Source organism: Primulina eburnea, chromosome 11, assembly GCF_022965805.1.
Source record: "Primulina eburnea isolate SZY01 chromosome 11, ASM2296580v1, whole genome shotgun sequence".
In the NCBI taxonomy this organism is placed as follows: Eukaryota; Viridiplantae; Streptophyta; class Magnoliopsida; order Lamiales; family Gesneriaceae; genus Primulina; species Primulina eburnea.
Genome location: NC_133111.1, coordinates 29527044 through 29544518, shown reverse-complemented (window position 1 = coordinate 29544518; position 17475 = coordinate 29527044). Strand labels below are relative to the sequence as shown.

Here is a 17475-nt window from a genome sequence, read left to right as displayed (position 1 = left end):
TAACCCGATCATCTCTGTCTCGACCCAGATCCTGCCCCACCTGTTGTTATGCACACATACAGACATAACAACAGCCGGAAAACCGGTGAGAACAAATCCCAGTATAAACATGTATACATGCATTAAAACAATCTAAAACATGAAACATGCTAATATGAATGTCATTCATATATAATCATGCAATGCGAGTCTAATCATTTCTAGACGCGACTCGACTAGAACTCTAGGGATCCCGTTGTGAATAAGACGGCACTGTCTGTCACCTACCCTCCCAATCGAGGTGCTTGTCCGTCTTATTCCTAGACTTCGGCCTGATCTGTATCCGCGTCTACAATAGGGGCGGTGATCTTCCCCTAAGCTGTGATATCGCCGAACGTCTAGTAGTCTGCCTGATCTCCAGACTGTCCTATCTTAATGCATGAATACACAATCTGTAAACAAGCATAATCATTCTAATGCAATGCCACATGATCTGTAAACAAAGCATAGCAAGATTTGTATACAAGTTCTATAAACAAATCTATAACCAATCATAATCATATCTAGATATAAACAATAAAACAAGTATGTGATTTTGGTTGGGAAACTCAAATGTGAGCTCATTTGAGTCGTGATTCCCCAAACAAAACATGTACTATACCTTTCGTCGCACAGTTGATGTCACGGTTGACAATACGAATCTGAAATGGAAATGTTGATACAAAATCTATCAATCTCTTATCTAATCAACACATATCCAAGTCACTACGTAATCTCGATACAATTTGACGGCATAACGACGTATATTCTTAACACCGGTCAATCCAAATCTCAACAGATATCAACACTATATCATCCTCAACTCATACTCAACTCCTATGCACAAAACCATATTCAAAATCGATATAATGTACTTCTAACTATGCTGAATTTCATAATAATTGCATATGATATCTGTTCTTCGATCTGTTCACAAATATATCATGCTCAATACGTCAAGAACATAATATAACTATCATATTCCAATTCCTCTAACATCTAAATCGTGAAACTTGCTAGAATTAAACAATACTTACATCAATTTGTAGCTTTAAAAGCAAGGAACACAATTCTTAACTCGGAATATGATTTGGATGGCTAAATCATGCGAAATCTAAATTCAAGAGCAAGACTTCTCCTTCTTCTTTAAGTTTCCCTTTTCTCTCTTTCTCTCGGCTGTGTCATCTGAGCAAGAAGGAAATGAAGCCAGCACTATATATACTTTGCATGATTTATAACACATGGCTTTGTCTTTTCGTAACACGCAGCATCGCGGGTGCGGTCACACTAGGAGCGCGGGTACGCTATGCCCTCGGTAGTTCTAATATTTTCCATAATGCATCGACCGCGGGTGCGGTGAAGTTGGGACCGCGGGTGCGATAACCCTACTGGACTTACACCGCGGGTGCGGTATGGTTAAGACCGCAGGTGCGGTCTTGCAAACTCAAATTTGGGCACCCTACTGTCCATGCACCGCGGGTGCGGTCTAATTCTACCGCGGGTGCGGTGTTGCACATTCCAAATTTCATATCTTATCACATTGTTTCGCCCCGTCTGTTCTTGCGTTTCGTATTCAACTATCTACCAGAATCTCAGGCATTACATTTCTCCCCTCTAAGAAATGATTTCGTCCTCGAAATCGCATGTCATTTTATCAATGCAAGTATAAAAGTAATCACATCAAAACTAAACAAATACTTACATTATTGAAATAACTCGGGATGTTTCTGGCGCATATCTGCTTCTGTTTCCCAAGTCGCTTCTTCGATGCCATGACGACTCCACTGAACTTTCACAAGTGGAATAATCGTCGTTCTGAGCTGCTTACCTTTCCGATCAAGAATCTGTATCGGTTGTTCCACATAGCTCAAAGTCTGATCAAGTTCAGCTTCGTCGGGTTGAATGACATGAGAAATATCTGACATATATTTTCGCAACATTGATACATGAAACACGTCATGTATACCGGATAGAGAAGGAGGAAGAGCAAGTCTGTAAGCTCGATCGCCAATCTTCTCTAGGATCTAGTAAGGACCGACATATCTAGGAGACAACTTCCCTCGTTTGCCAAATCTAACAACGCCTCGGAAAGGAGAAATCTTCAAGAATACTCTGTCTCCTTGCTCGAATACCAACGGTCTACGTCTGACATTGGCGTATTTTGCTTGTCTATCCTGTGCTGTCTTCATTCTTTTCTGAATAACTTTCACCTTCTCAGTCATGTCACGAATCATGTCTGGCCCCAGTTCTGGTATTTCTGAGATATCATCCCAATATAGCGGAGATCTGCATTTCTTACCATATAAAGCTTCAAACAGTGCCATCTCGATACTCGTCTGATAGCTATTATTGTAAGAAAATTCGCAAAGAGGTAGGGAATCTTGCCAACTAATGCCAAAATCTAGCACAACGGCTCTCAACATATCCTCTAATATCTGGATAGTCCGCTCTGACTGTCCGTCTGTCTGAGGATGATAAGCAGTACTCAGGTGTAATGTCGTACCTAAGGCCTGCTGTAAACTGTGCCAAAAGTGAGAAGTGAATCGTGGATCACGATCTGATACGATAGACTTCGGCACTCCATGCAACCTGACTACCTCTCGAATATATATCTCCGCCATTTGATCTTGTCTATACGTCATTCTGTACGGAATGAAACAAGCAGATTTGGTCAATCTGTCAATAATGACCCAAATCGCATCGCAGCCTTTAGATGATCGAGGTAACTTCGTCACAAAATCCATGGAAATGTGATCCCATTTCCATTCTGGAATAGATAAACTCTGAAGTAAACCTCCGGGCTTCTTCCTTTCAGCTTTTACCTGTTGGCAGTTCAAACACTTAGACACGAATTCTGCAATATCTGATTTCATATGTTTCCACCAAAATTGTGTCTTCAAGTCATTATACATCTTCCTGCCACCAGGATGAATACTGAATCGACTACAATGTGCCTCTGACAGAATCTGCTGTCTCAATTCTGTAATATCTGGCACAACAAGACGGTTATTCACGTACAGCACATGATCATGTACCTGATATTCTGACATATTCCCTGATCTGACCATTTGAATTGATCTTTGCACGTTTTGATCTCTTCTCTGTGCTTCTTTGATCCTCATGATCAAATCTGGCTCAACTTGAATAGCAGCAAGTCGTAGTGGCCTCCTATCTGTATCAAATTCTAGTCCAGAGAAACAGCAATTTTCAACGAGTTTTGTAACACCTATCGTCGATAAGGATAGAGAACAAACCTTTCGACTCAATGCGTCCGCTGCTGCATTTGACTTTCCTGGATAATATTTGATCTCACAATCAAAATCTTTTAATAGATCAAGCCATCTACGCTGCCTCATGTTCAATTCTGACTGAGAAAATAGGTACTTTAGGCTCTTGTGATCGGAAAAGATCTCAAATTTCTCGCCGTAGAGATAATGACGCCAAATCTTTAATGCAAATACGATAGCCGCCAATTCCAGATAATGAATGGGGTATCGAACTTCATGTGGCTTCAATTGTCTTGAGGCGTATGCGATCACATGACCTCGCTGCATAAGTACACATCCCAAACCTCTGTGAGAAGCATCACAATAGACGACGAAATCACCCGTACCTGAAGGTATCGTCAACACTGGAGCACTAGTCAGCTTTTTCTTCAGTTCTAGGAAGCTAGACTCGCACTCCTCTGACCAAACGAATGGCATATTCTTCTGTGTCAATTGTGTGATCGGCTTTGCAATACTGGAGAAATCTTGAATAAATCTTCGGTAGTATCCTGCCAGACCCATGAAACTGCGTATTTCTGGTACCGAAGTCAGTCTTGGCCAATTGATTACAGCTTCCACTTTACTCGGATCAACAGAAATACCATCTCCAGAAATGATATGCCCCAAGAATACAACGCGATTCAGCCAAAACTCACACTTTGACAATTTTGCATACAATTGCTCGTTTCTCAACGTCTGCAAGACAATTCTGAGATGCTCTGCATGTTCATTTCTGTTCTTCGAATACACCAAAATATCATCGATGAAAACAATGACAAATTCATCCAAATATTTCTGAAACACTTGGTTCATCAAGCCCATAAATACCGCAGGAGCATTGGTTAAACCAAAAGTCATGACAATAAATTCGTAATGTCCATACCTTGTTCGAAATGCTGTCTTCGGTATATCTACATCTCGAACTCTGAGCTGATGATACCCAGAACGTAAATCAATCTTAGAATAGACAGAGGATCCCTGCAACTGATCAAATAGATCGTCAATTCTAGGCAAAGGATATTTATTCTTGATTGTTGCCTTATTCAGTTGTCGGTAGTCTATACACAATCGCATCGAACCGTCTTTCTTTCGCACGAATAGCACCGGAGCGCCCCAAGGAGATACACTAGGTCTGATATATCCCTTGGCCAGAAGATCTTCTAACTGTGCTTTCAATTCTTTTAGTTCGATGGGTGCCATCCTATACGGAGCTCTCGAAATAGGGACGGTACCTGGTACAAGATCAATACTAAAATCTACCTCTCGCACTGGAGGTAATCCTGGGATTTCATCTGGAAAAATATCTTGAAATTCCCGTACTACTGGCAAATCCGCCACTGCCGGGCTCGACTTCTGCATATCTACAACATAAATAAAGAAACCATCTGCTCCTTTTTGTAACAATCTGTTCATAGTATAAGAGCCGAAATCAAGGGAAACCGAGATCTGGAACCCTTCCCGTAGAATTTCCACTCGTCTGTCATCTCGGGTCTGAATCTGACAATCTTATGGAAACAATCCACGGTAGCTCTGTGCTTCGTTAGCATGTCAATACCGACTATACAATCAAAATCAGCTAGACCCAATACTATACAATCTAGGTCAATCTCATGCCCCTCAAACTGTAGAATGCAATGTTTAACCGTAGTTACAGATATCAATCCACTTCCCAACGGAGAATTAATAGATACAACCTCTAACAAAGACTCAACAGGCAATGAATAGAACAATGCAAATCGTTCTGATATGAATGTATGCGATGCACCCGTATCTATCAAAATATAAGCAGGATAACCATAAAGAGAGCAGTTACCTGCTATAACATCATCTGGTGCATCTTGTGCTTGCTCTTCTGTCAATGCAAACACTTGAGCCTGTTGCCTCGGAGGTTGACTCACTGTCTGACTACCTCGAGCTCAGGGTTGAGTCGGTGCTGGTGGAGGCTGGAAAGAGTGAACCGATGATGCCTGCCGCTCAAACTGAGGTACTGGCCCGGATGCTCGTCCACTCTGGGCTGGCTGTACACTCCTCTGCGGACAGACTTTGGCAAAATGCCCCGGTTGCCTACAAATGTTGCATCGGCCTGTAACTCCCTGGCACTGTTCAGTCGCATGTTTTCCTCCACAGGAACTACAATAAACTCCTGAATACCTGGTAATCTGATCAAAACCAGTCTGTCTTGATCCACTGGAGCTTGAAGAACTGCTCCCAGGTCTTTTAAATTGTTTCCCTTTCGCCTTCACCTGTTCCTTTCTGCCACTGCTACTACCGCCGCTTTCAAATCTAGGAGGAGGAGATTGCACTGAAGGTTGTGGTGGTCTTGGCACAGGAGCAACATATGGAGCACTCCGCTGTCTTATCAATCCTGCTTCTGCTCCTTTGGCCCGATTTAACGCATCTGCGAAATTATTCGGTCTCCCCGTGTTTACCAACGTAAAGATATCTGGATTTAGGCCATTTATAAATTGATCCGCCATGGCCTCATCATTACCTGAAACGTGAGGTGCAAAGCGAAGCAAAGAAGAAAATTTAGCAACATACTCTTCAATATTCAGTTGCCCTTGCCTCAAGTTTGCAAATTCAGCGCCTTTATCTTTACGGTAGGATACAGGAAAGAAACGCAGATAGAATTCCGTCTTGAACACTTTCCGTGTAATCTCGGTACCACGTTGCTCTAGTGCTCTCTTCATGTTCAACCACCAGTTCTTAGCTACATCCTGGAGTTGATGGCCAATAAGCTTTATTCTTTTCTCGTCACCATACTCCAAGGACTCGAATAACATCTCAATGTCTTCAAGCCAACTTTCACAATCCACTGCCAGTTCTGTACCTTTCAAGGTTGGCGGTCGAAAGGATTGAAATCTTTTGAGCAGCGTCTCCATTGGCGTAGCAGTAACGTCCATTGGATCTCCGGATGTGCTACCCTGTTCTGGTGCTGTGGGTCGTAGAGGCACTGCTGCTATTCGAGGAGGCATGTATCTAATAATCCAACTGATTAGTATACCAAATATACAACCGTCTCAGCCCTCCTCTAGTCAGTTACCTCTGATCTAGAATCGGTTCTGAGTCAGTTAAGCACGTGTCATAATCAAATCAAATAACACACACGCAATAAGGAAAGCACTAATCATGCTAGCACATCATAAAGCAAGGAAGAAGACTCAATCTACCCCGCTCATTCTATCTTATCTCAGTCTAAAGGAACTCTCGCTCTGATACCACCTGTTGTGGGGACCCGGGCTCTAATTCTTTTTCTTGGGATTAAATGGATCGTTATTCTAAAATATGGGTCAATTTTTCGCTTTTTACATTAAATCAAATGTAACTAAACAAGCATAATTCTTTATTAAATTTACAACATACAAACACAAAATACATGTCTTGCTCTGTATGTCCTCAACTAACCAGTATTAAAATACAGTACATAATAAAAGACAACTACTGGTTCATCTGCTACGCCCGTGATCTCCACGCTAACCCGATCATCTCTGTCTCGACCCAGATCCTGCCCCACCTGTTGTTATGCACACATACAGACATAACAACAGCCGGAAAACCGGTGAGAACAAATCCCAGTATAAACATGTATACATGCATTAAAACAATCTAAAACATGAAACATGCTAATATGAATGTCATTCATATATAATCATGCAATTCGAGTCTAATCATGTCTAGACGCGACTCGACTAGAACTCTAGGGATCCCGTTGTGAATAAGACGGCACTGTCTGTCACCTACCCTCCCAATCGAGGTGCTGTCCGTCTTATTCCTAGACTTCGGCCTGATCTGTATCCGCGTCTACAATAGGGGCGGTGATCTTCCCCTAAGCTGTGATATCGCCGAACGTCTAGTAGTCTGCCTGATCTCCAGACTGTCCTATCTTAATGCATGAATACACAATCTGTAAACAAGCATAATCATTCTAATGCAATGCCACATGATCTGTAAACAAAGCATAGCAAGATTTGTATACAAGTTCTATAAACAAATCTATAACCAATCATAATCATATCTAGATATAAACAATAAAACAAGTATGTGATTTTGGTTGGGAAACTCAAATGTGAGCTCATTTGAGTCGTGATTCCCCAAACAAAACATGTACTATACCTTTCGTCGCACAGTTGATGTCACGGTTGACAATACGAATCTGAAATGGAAATGTTGATACAAAATCTATCAATCTCTTATCTAATCAACACATATCCAAGTCACTACGTAATCTCGATACAATTTGACGGCATAACGACGTATATTCTTAACACCGGTCAATCCAAATCTCAACAGATATCAACACTATATCATCCTCAACTCATACTCAACTCCTATGCACAAAACCATATTCAAAATCGATATAATGTACTTCTAACTATGCTGAATTTCATAATAATTGCATATGATATCTGTTCTTCGATCTGTTCACAAATATATCATGCTCAATACGTCAAGAACATAATATAACTATCATATTCCAATTCCTCTAACATCTAAATCGTGAAACTTGCTAGAATTAAACAATACTTACATCACTTTGTAGCTTTCAAAGCAAGGAACACAATTCTTAACTCGGAATATGATTTGGATGGCTAAATCATGCGAAATCTAAATTCAAGAGCAAGACTTCTCCTTCTTCTTCAAGTTTCCCTTTTCTCTCTTTCTCTCGGCTGTGTCATCTGAGCAAGAAGGAAATGAAGCCAGCTCTATATATACTTTGCATGATTTATAACATGGCTTTGTCTTTTCGTAACACGCAGCACCGCGGGTGCGGTCACACTAGGAGCGCGGGTGCGCTATGCCCTCGGCAGTTCTAATATTTTCCATAATGCATCGACCGCGGGTGCGGTGAAGTTGGGACCGAGGGTGCGATAACCCTACTGGACTTACACCGCGGGTGCGGTATGGTTAAGACCGCAGGTGCGGTCTTGCAAACTCAAATTTGAGCACCCTACTGTCCATGCACCGCGGGTGCGGTCTAATTCTACCGCGGGTGCGGTGTTGCACATTCCAAATTTCATATCTTATCACATCGTTTCGCCCCTTCTGTTCTTGCGTTTCGTATTCAACTATCTACCAGAATCTCAGGCATTACAAGAATTCACAAACGATTGTCTTCTCAGCTAACTTCTTTAAAAACTGACATTCCCCCTAGATTGGTGCATATAATAATTAAAGTAGTGCTACAAAATAATTTTAAGAGTGAGAGAGGTTATTGGTTTTGCTGAAACGTTGACGACTCTTCAGCTTTCTTGATATTCTGCTATAAATAGAAATGGCTCAATTAGTTTTAGACATATCATAAAAAATATTCAAGATAAAAAATGTCTGATACGGGTGACTCAAGTCTTTCTCCCTTTTCTGTGGAGGCCAGGAAGGCTGAGATAGAATATGAAGTCTTCTATTAAAGTCTGCATTACTGGGAGCGATTGCAGGAGCTTGAGCTCTTATACAACTCTGGGGAGGCCACCACTCCTGAATTGGTGGCAGAACTGAATCAAGTGCGAAAGCACTTGAATATTGCTGTGTGGGTGGACGTCTTCAAGGACGGTCACATGTATCAGCTGATGCTCCGCAAGGAATTGAAGATCCTGAGGCGCATAGCTCATTCTCACAGCTTTCTCATGACTGCTCCTTCTTCTCTATCTGTTTGGCTGAAATTTTGGATAATTGTTGTGGAGGAGAAGTATGATGATGTAATCCAGACCAACATTTATAAGTAATGAAATATTTATCTGGTTTTAACTCTGTTTTTCTGCAAATGATATATTTCATCAGTTTTGATATGTAAACAAATGAACTGATGAGAGACTAACTGTCATAAGTTGATAATGAACTGGGACTATTTAAACAACTATTAATAGAATTCAAACTGGTGTCAGTTGACAATGAAAAACTGATAACTTAAAGTCCTTGGTAAATGCGAAAGACGCTTTGATTGACTTGGGTCTGTACAAGTGTTGTATTGGATCAAAGTCTTTCAGTGGAAATCCTATCCTTGTGATAGAAGGGGTGACGTAGAAGTAATTGAATTCTCCGAACATCCAGAAACAATCCTTGTGTATTTTATTTCAGTTCTGTATTCTATCTGTCAGTCAGTTACCTTCCGCAACTATCTCAATTTAACTGATTGATATTGACCAACAAGATTCCGAGAATCAGTTTGTCACCAAAATGAACTCAAAAATTCGAAAAGACCAATATTAATTGAGAGTGTTTATTCAACCCACCATTCTAAACACTCTTGACACGTCAATCGATCTTATCACAAGGTAATCATGAGATTTTCTCTTATAAATAGAATATATGAATTTCAGTTGAAGGATTCTGGATTTTTGAGCATTCACGTATATTCACTCACATATACAGTTTTTCTTCTTCATCCTTCACCTGCTGACTTAGGCATCGGAATGGTCACGCCGGACACTCCTCCGGCGCCCATTCACGAGTTCACTTCCTTATTTGCGTGTTACAGTTGAAGAAATATTAGAGAGATATATCTTCTCCACAAGATATATCTCCTTGCTCATTGTTCTCTTAACAAAACTCTCATCAGATCCGGTGGATTGCCCAGACCCTGCTCACCCAATTCACTCGGATCGCATCATTGGCGCCTTCTGTGGGAAATTGAGTTTAAGACGAAGAAATGGATCCAACAAGAAGGAAAAATCAAGATACTTCTCGGGTTCTTAAAGATGATGCATTCATCTCTGGAGAAGGTGGTACTCCGCTTACAGGACCTCCACATGTTATTACTTTTCCTCGGAGGATTTGGCTTGGATTATATCCGATGCACTGGAAAAGGCCGTAACAAGGAGAGCTCTTTCTCATCATGCATTAAAACATCTACCATTTTAAAAGTGCAGAAATTTGTTTTTTAAAAGCTCTCATTTTGCATGCATGCAATCTTAAGTAAAAACATCATTTAAAAATTACCATGATCATTTACCAATAAAAATATAACGGGGTAAAACAGGAGAAAAATCTTACATCCAACAGTAAGATAAAATAGCGTAAAAATACTCGTATCCTCTCAAAACATGAAATCATAATAGTGCGGAAAAATCATAGGTCCTCGGGTCGTGTCGCCCACTAGGTCCACTGACTCAGAGTCCAGCAGCTCCAGTCTCCTCGACATCGAACTCACCTGCATCACACATGCCTAGTGAGTCTAAATACTCAACACACCTGTACCATAAATAACAAATACCTATACGTAGCACACATCATTGAAAAATATCATAATCAACATATCTTTCATGAACTTTAAAAACGTAACGTACACATATCATGGAAAAATCGTATCGTCAAATCATGTGATCTCATGTCATCATGTACGTGGAAAAACAGCTCATCAAATCAGCATAAACTTAAAAATTTTCTTTTAACTTAATTCAGTTCATTAGTTGTGACTTTCGTATCAGCTCTATCGTATCAGCTATATCGATGGATCCATCTATAAAATCATGGTACCCGGCGGCTGGGGACATCAACGACATCATTACCCGCCCACTGAGCTCGAGCCTCAGCTCATCATATCTCATGTCATCGCATATATATAAATCGCTAGTCACAACCAATTCCCATCCTTAAAAAATATCATCATTTTCATCACTTAATAAAAACATGCAAACGCGTAACTTTTCTTTTAACCACACATGCAAAGTATTTATCATAATTATTTAAAAATCATAAAAATGATGCATAAACATTTAAAATATCATATATTTGTGCTCAGGACCCTACTAGGACCAAAATCACTCCGAGTGCAAAATGACCATGTTGCTCCTAGAAACCAAAAAATTATCATTTCACCCCTCGACCTGTAAGATTGACCCGAAGCATACTAAACTCCTTAAAACGTCCCAAAACATTTTCAAAAGCGTTCCTAGACGTAAACCCGTGTCAAATTCAGAACTTAACCGATTCATTTTAAAACTTGGACCGGGGTCCCGGTTTTAACCCGAATCGACTCGAAACTAACCCGAATTTTTCTCAACTTTTTATTATATCTTAAAAACACTATGAAGCTCCAAATACCATAATATTGGACCCAAAACTCTCAGCTACTATTCCAGAATATGAACAAAGCTCTCGGCCCTTCTTATTATACCACCTCATGCACTTCCCTTTCCAAAACTCACGCCTCTACCCTCAACCCGACGCACCAGTCACAAGCCCACCCACCAGGGACTTAGATCAGAACCTAAGGTACCTAACCGAACCAAATCACTCCACCCATGCATGCTCCTACCAGCCAGCAACCGAGGAACAACACCCAAGCCCCATACCGAGACCCAATGCGCCTCTACCTTGTCCGATCGAGCTTCCCGTCACTCTAGCACGTTTCCAGCCGCCCCAGGCCCCAACACAACCCCACCAGGGCCTGGTACAGGGCTGGAGGAGGCTCTCGCACAGCTGGTGTAGCAAGAAGGAATGGATCGAACCCTCTTCACCCTCACAACCGATCGGCCCTCACCATAACACGCAAAACCCGACCAATCTGCACACCAACATATGAAACTTATCAGTCACAATCTAGACAGCCCCTAACCAATGAATTAGGCAGTCCCTTGCAACAAACTAGAAACGTGAGTACAAATCATAGGATGCACAAATACATGTAGAAACTGAAAACCCTTCTTGTTCATGATTGGATCGAAAGTTTTATTGCATGAATGCACATACATCAGTAATATGAACATGTGTGATGCAAAAAGGGTGTTACAAGCATGTCTTATGAAGTTTGATGACCAAAAACGAGAAAAGTGAGGCTCCCTTTTGCAAGAACAAGAGACCACCAAAGTTTTCTTGAAGAATGGCACTGAACCCGAGAGAGAGCAGCTGGGGGAGCAGGGTGTTGGCTGGTCACTTAGTTTTAGGATTAGGTTTACGGTAAATGATGTTTAAGAGTCTAATTATATAGTAAATAAATTGATAAAGGGCCACAATTTGCAATTTGAAAGTTTTAAAAGGGGTTTAAGCCCAATAAGCTTAAAAGTGTATCCATTAAATCCAAACGCACTTCTGAAAAATATTTCGTGTTGTTAAGTCCTTGAAAATATTAGCCGAACCCTTAAAAAGTACACCGATTTGATAAAATTTGCGTACTATAAAAATTAAAATCTTGCGGATAAAAAGACTGAAAAATTCCAATTTTTTTGAAAAATACACTTAAAACGCTTCAAATTAATTTATAAAAATAAATCATGAAATAAATTTTTTTTCCGGAAAATTCTCCGGTCTCCGATTTTCCTTCGGACGAAATACACCTAAAAACCCTAATGCATGAACTTATAAAAATTTCATGAATTAAATATTACCATGCAGGAATTATGAATAAAATGCATAAAATAATTAATCACACAATAAAATAAAAATCCTAAATTGCATGCATTCAGGTTACGCGAATTAAAATCCTGAACCTTACAACTCTCCCCCATTAAACAAAATTTCGTCCTCGAAATTACAATGTACCGAATAAATCCGGGTAGCGACTCCTCATCTCGGTCTCGGTCCCCCAAGTAGCCTCCTCCTCAGAATGATTCAGCCACTTGATTTTGACCTTGACCATCTGGATCACCTTATTCCAGAGCCTATTTTCCTGTCTGTCCATAATCTGAGTGGGTTTCTCCTCAAAAGATAGGTGCGGTGTCAGCTGAAGCGGCACATAATTAAGCACATATGAAGGATTCGATATGTACTTTCGCAGCATGGAGACGTGGAACACGTTATGAACTCCCCCCAGATTCGGCGGTAAAACAACTCTGTATGCGAGTGTCCCAAATCTCCCTAGGATCTCAAATGGCCCAATGAACCTAGGGCTGAGCTTTCCCTTCTTTCTGAACCTCATCACGCCCTTCATAGGTGCGACTTTCACAAAAACATGATCCCCTACTGCGAACTCGAGATCTCGCCGTCTCTGATCAGCATAACTCTTCTGGCGGCTCTGCGCAGTTCTCATCCTGTCTCTAATCCTGGCCACTAGATCTCCTGTCTGTCTGATGATATCCGGACCCAACTCTGCTCTCTTGCCTACCTGATTCAATGAACTGACGACCTACAATTCTTCCCGCAGAGTGCCTCGTATGGAGCCATAACTATCGATGCTTGATAATTGTTGTTGTACATGAACTCCACAAGAGGTAACTTCGGCTCCCAGCTGCCCTGTAAATCGATCATGCAAGCTCGGATTAGGTCCTCCAGAATCTGAATCATCCTCTCTGACTGACCGTCTGTCTGAGGATGGAAAGCGGTACAGAACAGTAGTTTCGTACCCAAATCCTGGTGAAGACTCTTCCAGAATGCAAACGTGAACCTCGGGTCCATGTCTGACACTATGGACACTGGAATCCCATTCAGTCTGACTATCTCCTTGATGTACAGCTCTGCATACTGAGTCATGGTGAATGTCTTCCTGATCGGTAAGAAATGAGCCGACTTAGTGAGCCGATCAACAATCACCCAGGTGGCATTGTATCCCCCAGTAGTCCTCGGAAGCCTTATCACAAAATCCATAGTAATATTCTCCCATTTCCACTCGGGAATAGGAAGTGGTTTCAACTTCCCTACAGGTCTCTGATGCTCTGCATTAACCTGCTGACAGGTCAAACACTCGGAGACTAATTGCAGAATATACTGCTTCATGCCTGGCCACAGTAAAGAGTCTGTAAATCCTTATGCATCTTGTACTCCTGGATGGATGGAGTACGGTGTGCTTGGCCTCACTCAGGATATCTGCACGAAGGGAATCACTGTGAGGAACCCATAGGTAGTCCCTATATCTGACTATGCCGTCTACAACTGTATACAGTCTATAGCCCTTAGCCTTGTCCCTCTGTCTCCACTTATGTAACTGTTCATTAGAAGTCTGCCCTGCTCGGATTATATCTCTCAAAGTCGGCTGTACTGTCAGAGTGGCAAGATTCGGGGCCTCGCCCCTAGCATAAACTGCAAGCTCAAATATCTGAATCTCAACCTGCAATTGTCTCTGTTGTGACAGATGAGCTATCACTGTGTGCTTCATGCTTAGAGCGTCTGCAACTATATTAGCCTGACCCAGATGGTAGGTAATGTCGCAATCATAATCCTTCACCAGCCCGAGCCATCTCCTCTGTTGCATGTTCAGTTCCTTCTGCATGAAGAAGTACTTTAGGCTTTCATGATCTGTGAAAATCCTACACTTCTCCTCATACAGATAGTGTCTCTAGATCTTCAGGGCAAATACCACTGCTGCTAGTTTGAGGTCATGAGTCAGATAATTCTTCTTATGAACCTTCAGCTGTCTGAACGCATAAGCTATCACCCAATCCTGCTGCATCAGAACTGTGCCCAACCCAAGCTGAGATGCATCTGTATAGACCACAAACTCTTCCTGCCCTAATAGCATAGCTAACACTGGTGCGGTGGTCAAGGCCTGATTCAGTCTGTCAAAACTCTCCTGACACTTTGGTCCCCAAACAAACTTGGCATTCTTCTTTGTCAAAGCGGTCATAGGCACCACAATAAAAGAAAAGCCCTGGATAAACTTCCTGTAATAACCTGCCAATCCCAAGAAACTGTGGATCTTTGTCACGCTGTTCGGAACTATCCAATCTCTGACTGCTTTTACTTTGCTGGGGTCGACTTCTATGCCATCCTGAGATACAATGTGGCCCAAGAATGCGACCTTGTCGAGCTATGTCTCACACTTGCTGAACTTGGCATACAGTCGTCTATACTGTAGAGTCTGCAATACTGTCCTCAGATGATGACTATGCTCCTCCCTGCTCTTTGAATAGATCAAAATATCGTCAATGAAGACTATTAAGAACTGATCCAAGAATGGCTGAAACACATGATTCATGAGATCCATGAAGATCGATGGTGCGTTCGTCAAGCCGAAGGGCATCACCAAGAACTCATAGTGCCCGTAGCGCGTCCGGAAGGCTGTTTTATGCACATCTGACTTTCTCACCTTTTTCAGCTGACGGTATTCGGATCGAAGGTCTATCTTGGAGAACACTGAGGCTCCCTGAAGCTGATCAAATAAGTCTTCGATCCTAGGCAACGGATACTTATTCTTCACTGTGAATCTATTCAGCTCTCTGTAGTCAATGCACAGTCGCATGCTGCCATCCTTCTTCTTAACAAATAGCACTAGCACGCCCCATGGGGAAAAACTAGGGCTAATGAAACCTGTATCCAGAATATCCTGAATATGATCCTTTAGCTCTTTTATATCTGCAGGCGCTAATTTGTAGGGTGCCTTAGATATCGACAATGTCCCTGGCATGAGCTCAATCGAAAAGTCCACCTCTCTATCTGGTGGTAAGCCTGCAACATCGTCAGGGAAAACTCCGAGAATTCCCTGACAACATCAATGTCCTCTAGCTTCTGACTGACTGGCTCTGTCACTGATACGATGCTGGCTAGGAATGCCTGGCAACCTTTCTTGATAATCTTCCTCGCACACAAGCATGAAAAGACGTGTGGGGACTGCTGGTGTCTAGCTGCCTCAAATACAAACGGCTTCCCACTGGGAGGTCTGACAGATACTGGCCTCTGACAAAAGTCTATGAATGTTCCATGAGAAGAGAGTACATGCCCAGTATGATATCAAACTCTTGCAGTGGTAGTATTATCAGGTTTGCCTTTACTGCCTTCTGCTGCAATCTGGGCTCCAATCCTCTCACTATCCAGGGTGTGAACAACTGATTTCCGGATGGAATCGGTACTCTGAATCCTGAATCCATCGCCACTGGTATGATTCCTATTCGTTTCATGAAAGATTCGGATATAAACAAATGTGTAGCCCCTGAATCTAGCAATGGATGTGTGGCTACTCCTGCAACATATGTCCTCCCTGCGACGACACATATCATCAAATCTAATAGAGTTGAACTTAAGAAACTTATCATCGGCATTAACCCAAAATCCTCGAAAAATCACTGAATAACCCAAATATCAATCCCCAAAAGTTCGAAATTCGACCTCAGAAAAATTTCAAATTTCCAATTAACCCCTTAAAGTTTCGAAAATTGTATTATGGTCCTTAAAATTTCTCGGATCAAACGATAAAATTCTTGATCACAACCAAGTAGAACATGCACCATATATCTTTCTAAGTTATAAATCCCACGATTAGGTCCTCATACAATCATAAAATCCATGCAATTGTACAGTAATTTAAAATCTTAAACCAAAAGGGTTACCAGTAATCAATGTCGAGTTTGGTGCTGCCTCAGCTTCCTCGGCATGCATCACATTGCTCTTAGGGCAGTCCGCTGCTTTGTGGCCCTCCTGTCCGTATACAAAGCACTTGAAGGTTCCCCACCTGCACTCGCCGAAATGGAACCTACTGCACTGAGGGCACGATTGCCTATCATCTGGATTAGGCGCCCCTGGCGCCTGAGGAGGTCTCTGATGCTGCTGCGGCCTCCTTCCCTGTCCCTGGGGCCTCTGCTGCCCCATAAACTGCTTCTTCGATGACTGAGAATTGGACTGAGCCTGCTGTCTCTTCCTGTGCATCTCATAGTCAATGTCTCGCAATGGCTGCTCTACCTGAAAAGCGCAGGCAGTGGCCTCATCATAACACGCTGGCCTCATCAGCATGATGTCCCGGCAGACAGTGGGTCTCAGTCCATCAAGGAAATGCCTCAGCTTCTGGGCGGCATCTCCTGCTATCATGGGCACAAAGTGGTAGCCCGTGTCAAGCTTGCGGATGAACTCCGTCACAGATAAATCCCCCTGTTGGAGACCCATGAACTCTCTCGTCAAGCGTCCCCTGATGTCAGCTGGGAAATACTTCCCGAATAATAACTCCTTGAACCTGGCCCAGGTAAGGGCGGCCAAGTCCACAGCATGCGCGGCTCATTCCTACCATAGGGACGCATCGTCTCTCAGCATATAGATGGCGTACATGGCCCGATCGCCATCCCTCACCTGAAGGTAATTAAAGTGAAGCTCCAATGATCTGATCCACCCCTCAACTACGAATGGATCAGTGGTACCCCCGAACTCCTTCGGGTTGAGCCTATGGAACTGCTCAAATACGTCTGTCTACTGGCGAGGTGCCTGCTGGGCCTGCTCCATAAGTCTCGCTAACCCCTCAAGTACTCGAGTAGCGGGGTCTCCCAGTGGTGGTGGAGGGCCCATGCCACCCTCAGGGATATCATCCACTTTGGCCATCTTGGGATCGCGTTTGGGAGGCATA

At 42.4% G+C, this 17475-nt stretch overlaps 2 protein-coding genes across 2 annotated transcripts; both read right to left on the bottom strand.

Annotated features, from left to right (window-relative positions):
• Positions 1-11614: 11614 nt before the first annotated feature.
• On the bottom strand, positions 11615-13245 carry LOC140805507 (uncharacterized). The gene is made up of 2 exons (XM_073161776.1): positions 12759-13245; positions 11615-11784 (listed from the first exon to the last, which is right to left on the bottom strand). The coding sequence occupies exons 1-2, from the start codon at positions 13243-13245 to the stop codon at positions 11615-11617; spliced, it is 657 nt and encodes a 218-aa protein (XP_073017877.1).
• Positions 13246-13872: 627 nt separating this feature from the next.
• Positions 13873-17024, bottom strand: LOC140805506 (uncharacterized). The gene is made up of 6 exons (XM_073161775.1): positions 16475-17024; positions 15914-16125; positions 15710-15824; positions 15349-15596; positions 14509-14919; positions 13873-14415 (listed from the first exon to the last, which is right to left on the bottom strand). The coding sequence occupies exons 1-6, from the start codon at positions 17022-17024 to the stop codon at positions 13873-13875; spliced, it is 2079 nt and encodes a 692-aa protein (XP_073017876.1).
• Positions 17025-17475: the final 451 nt, after the last annotated feature.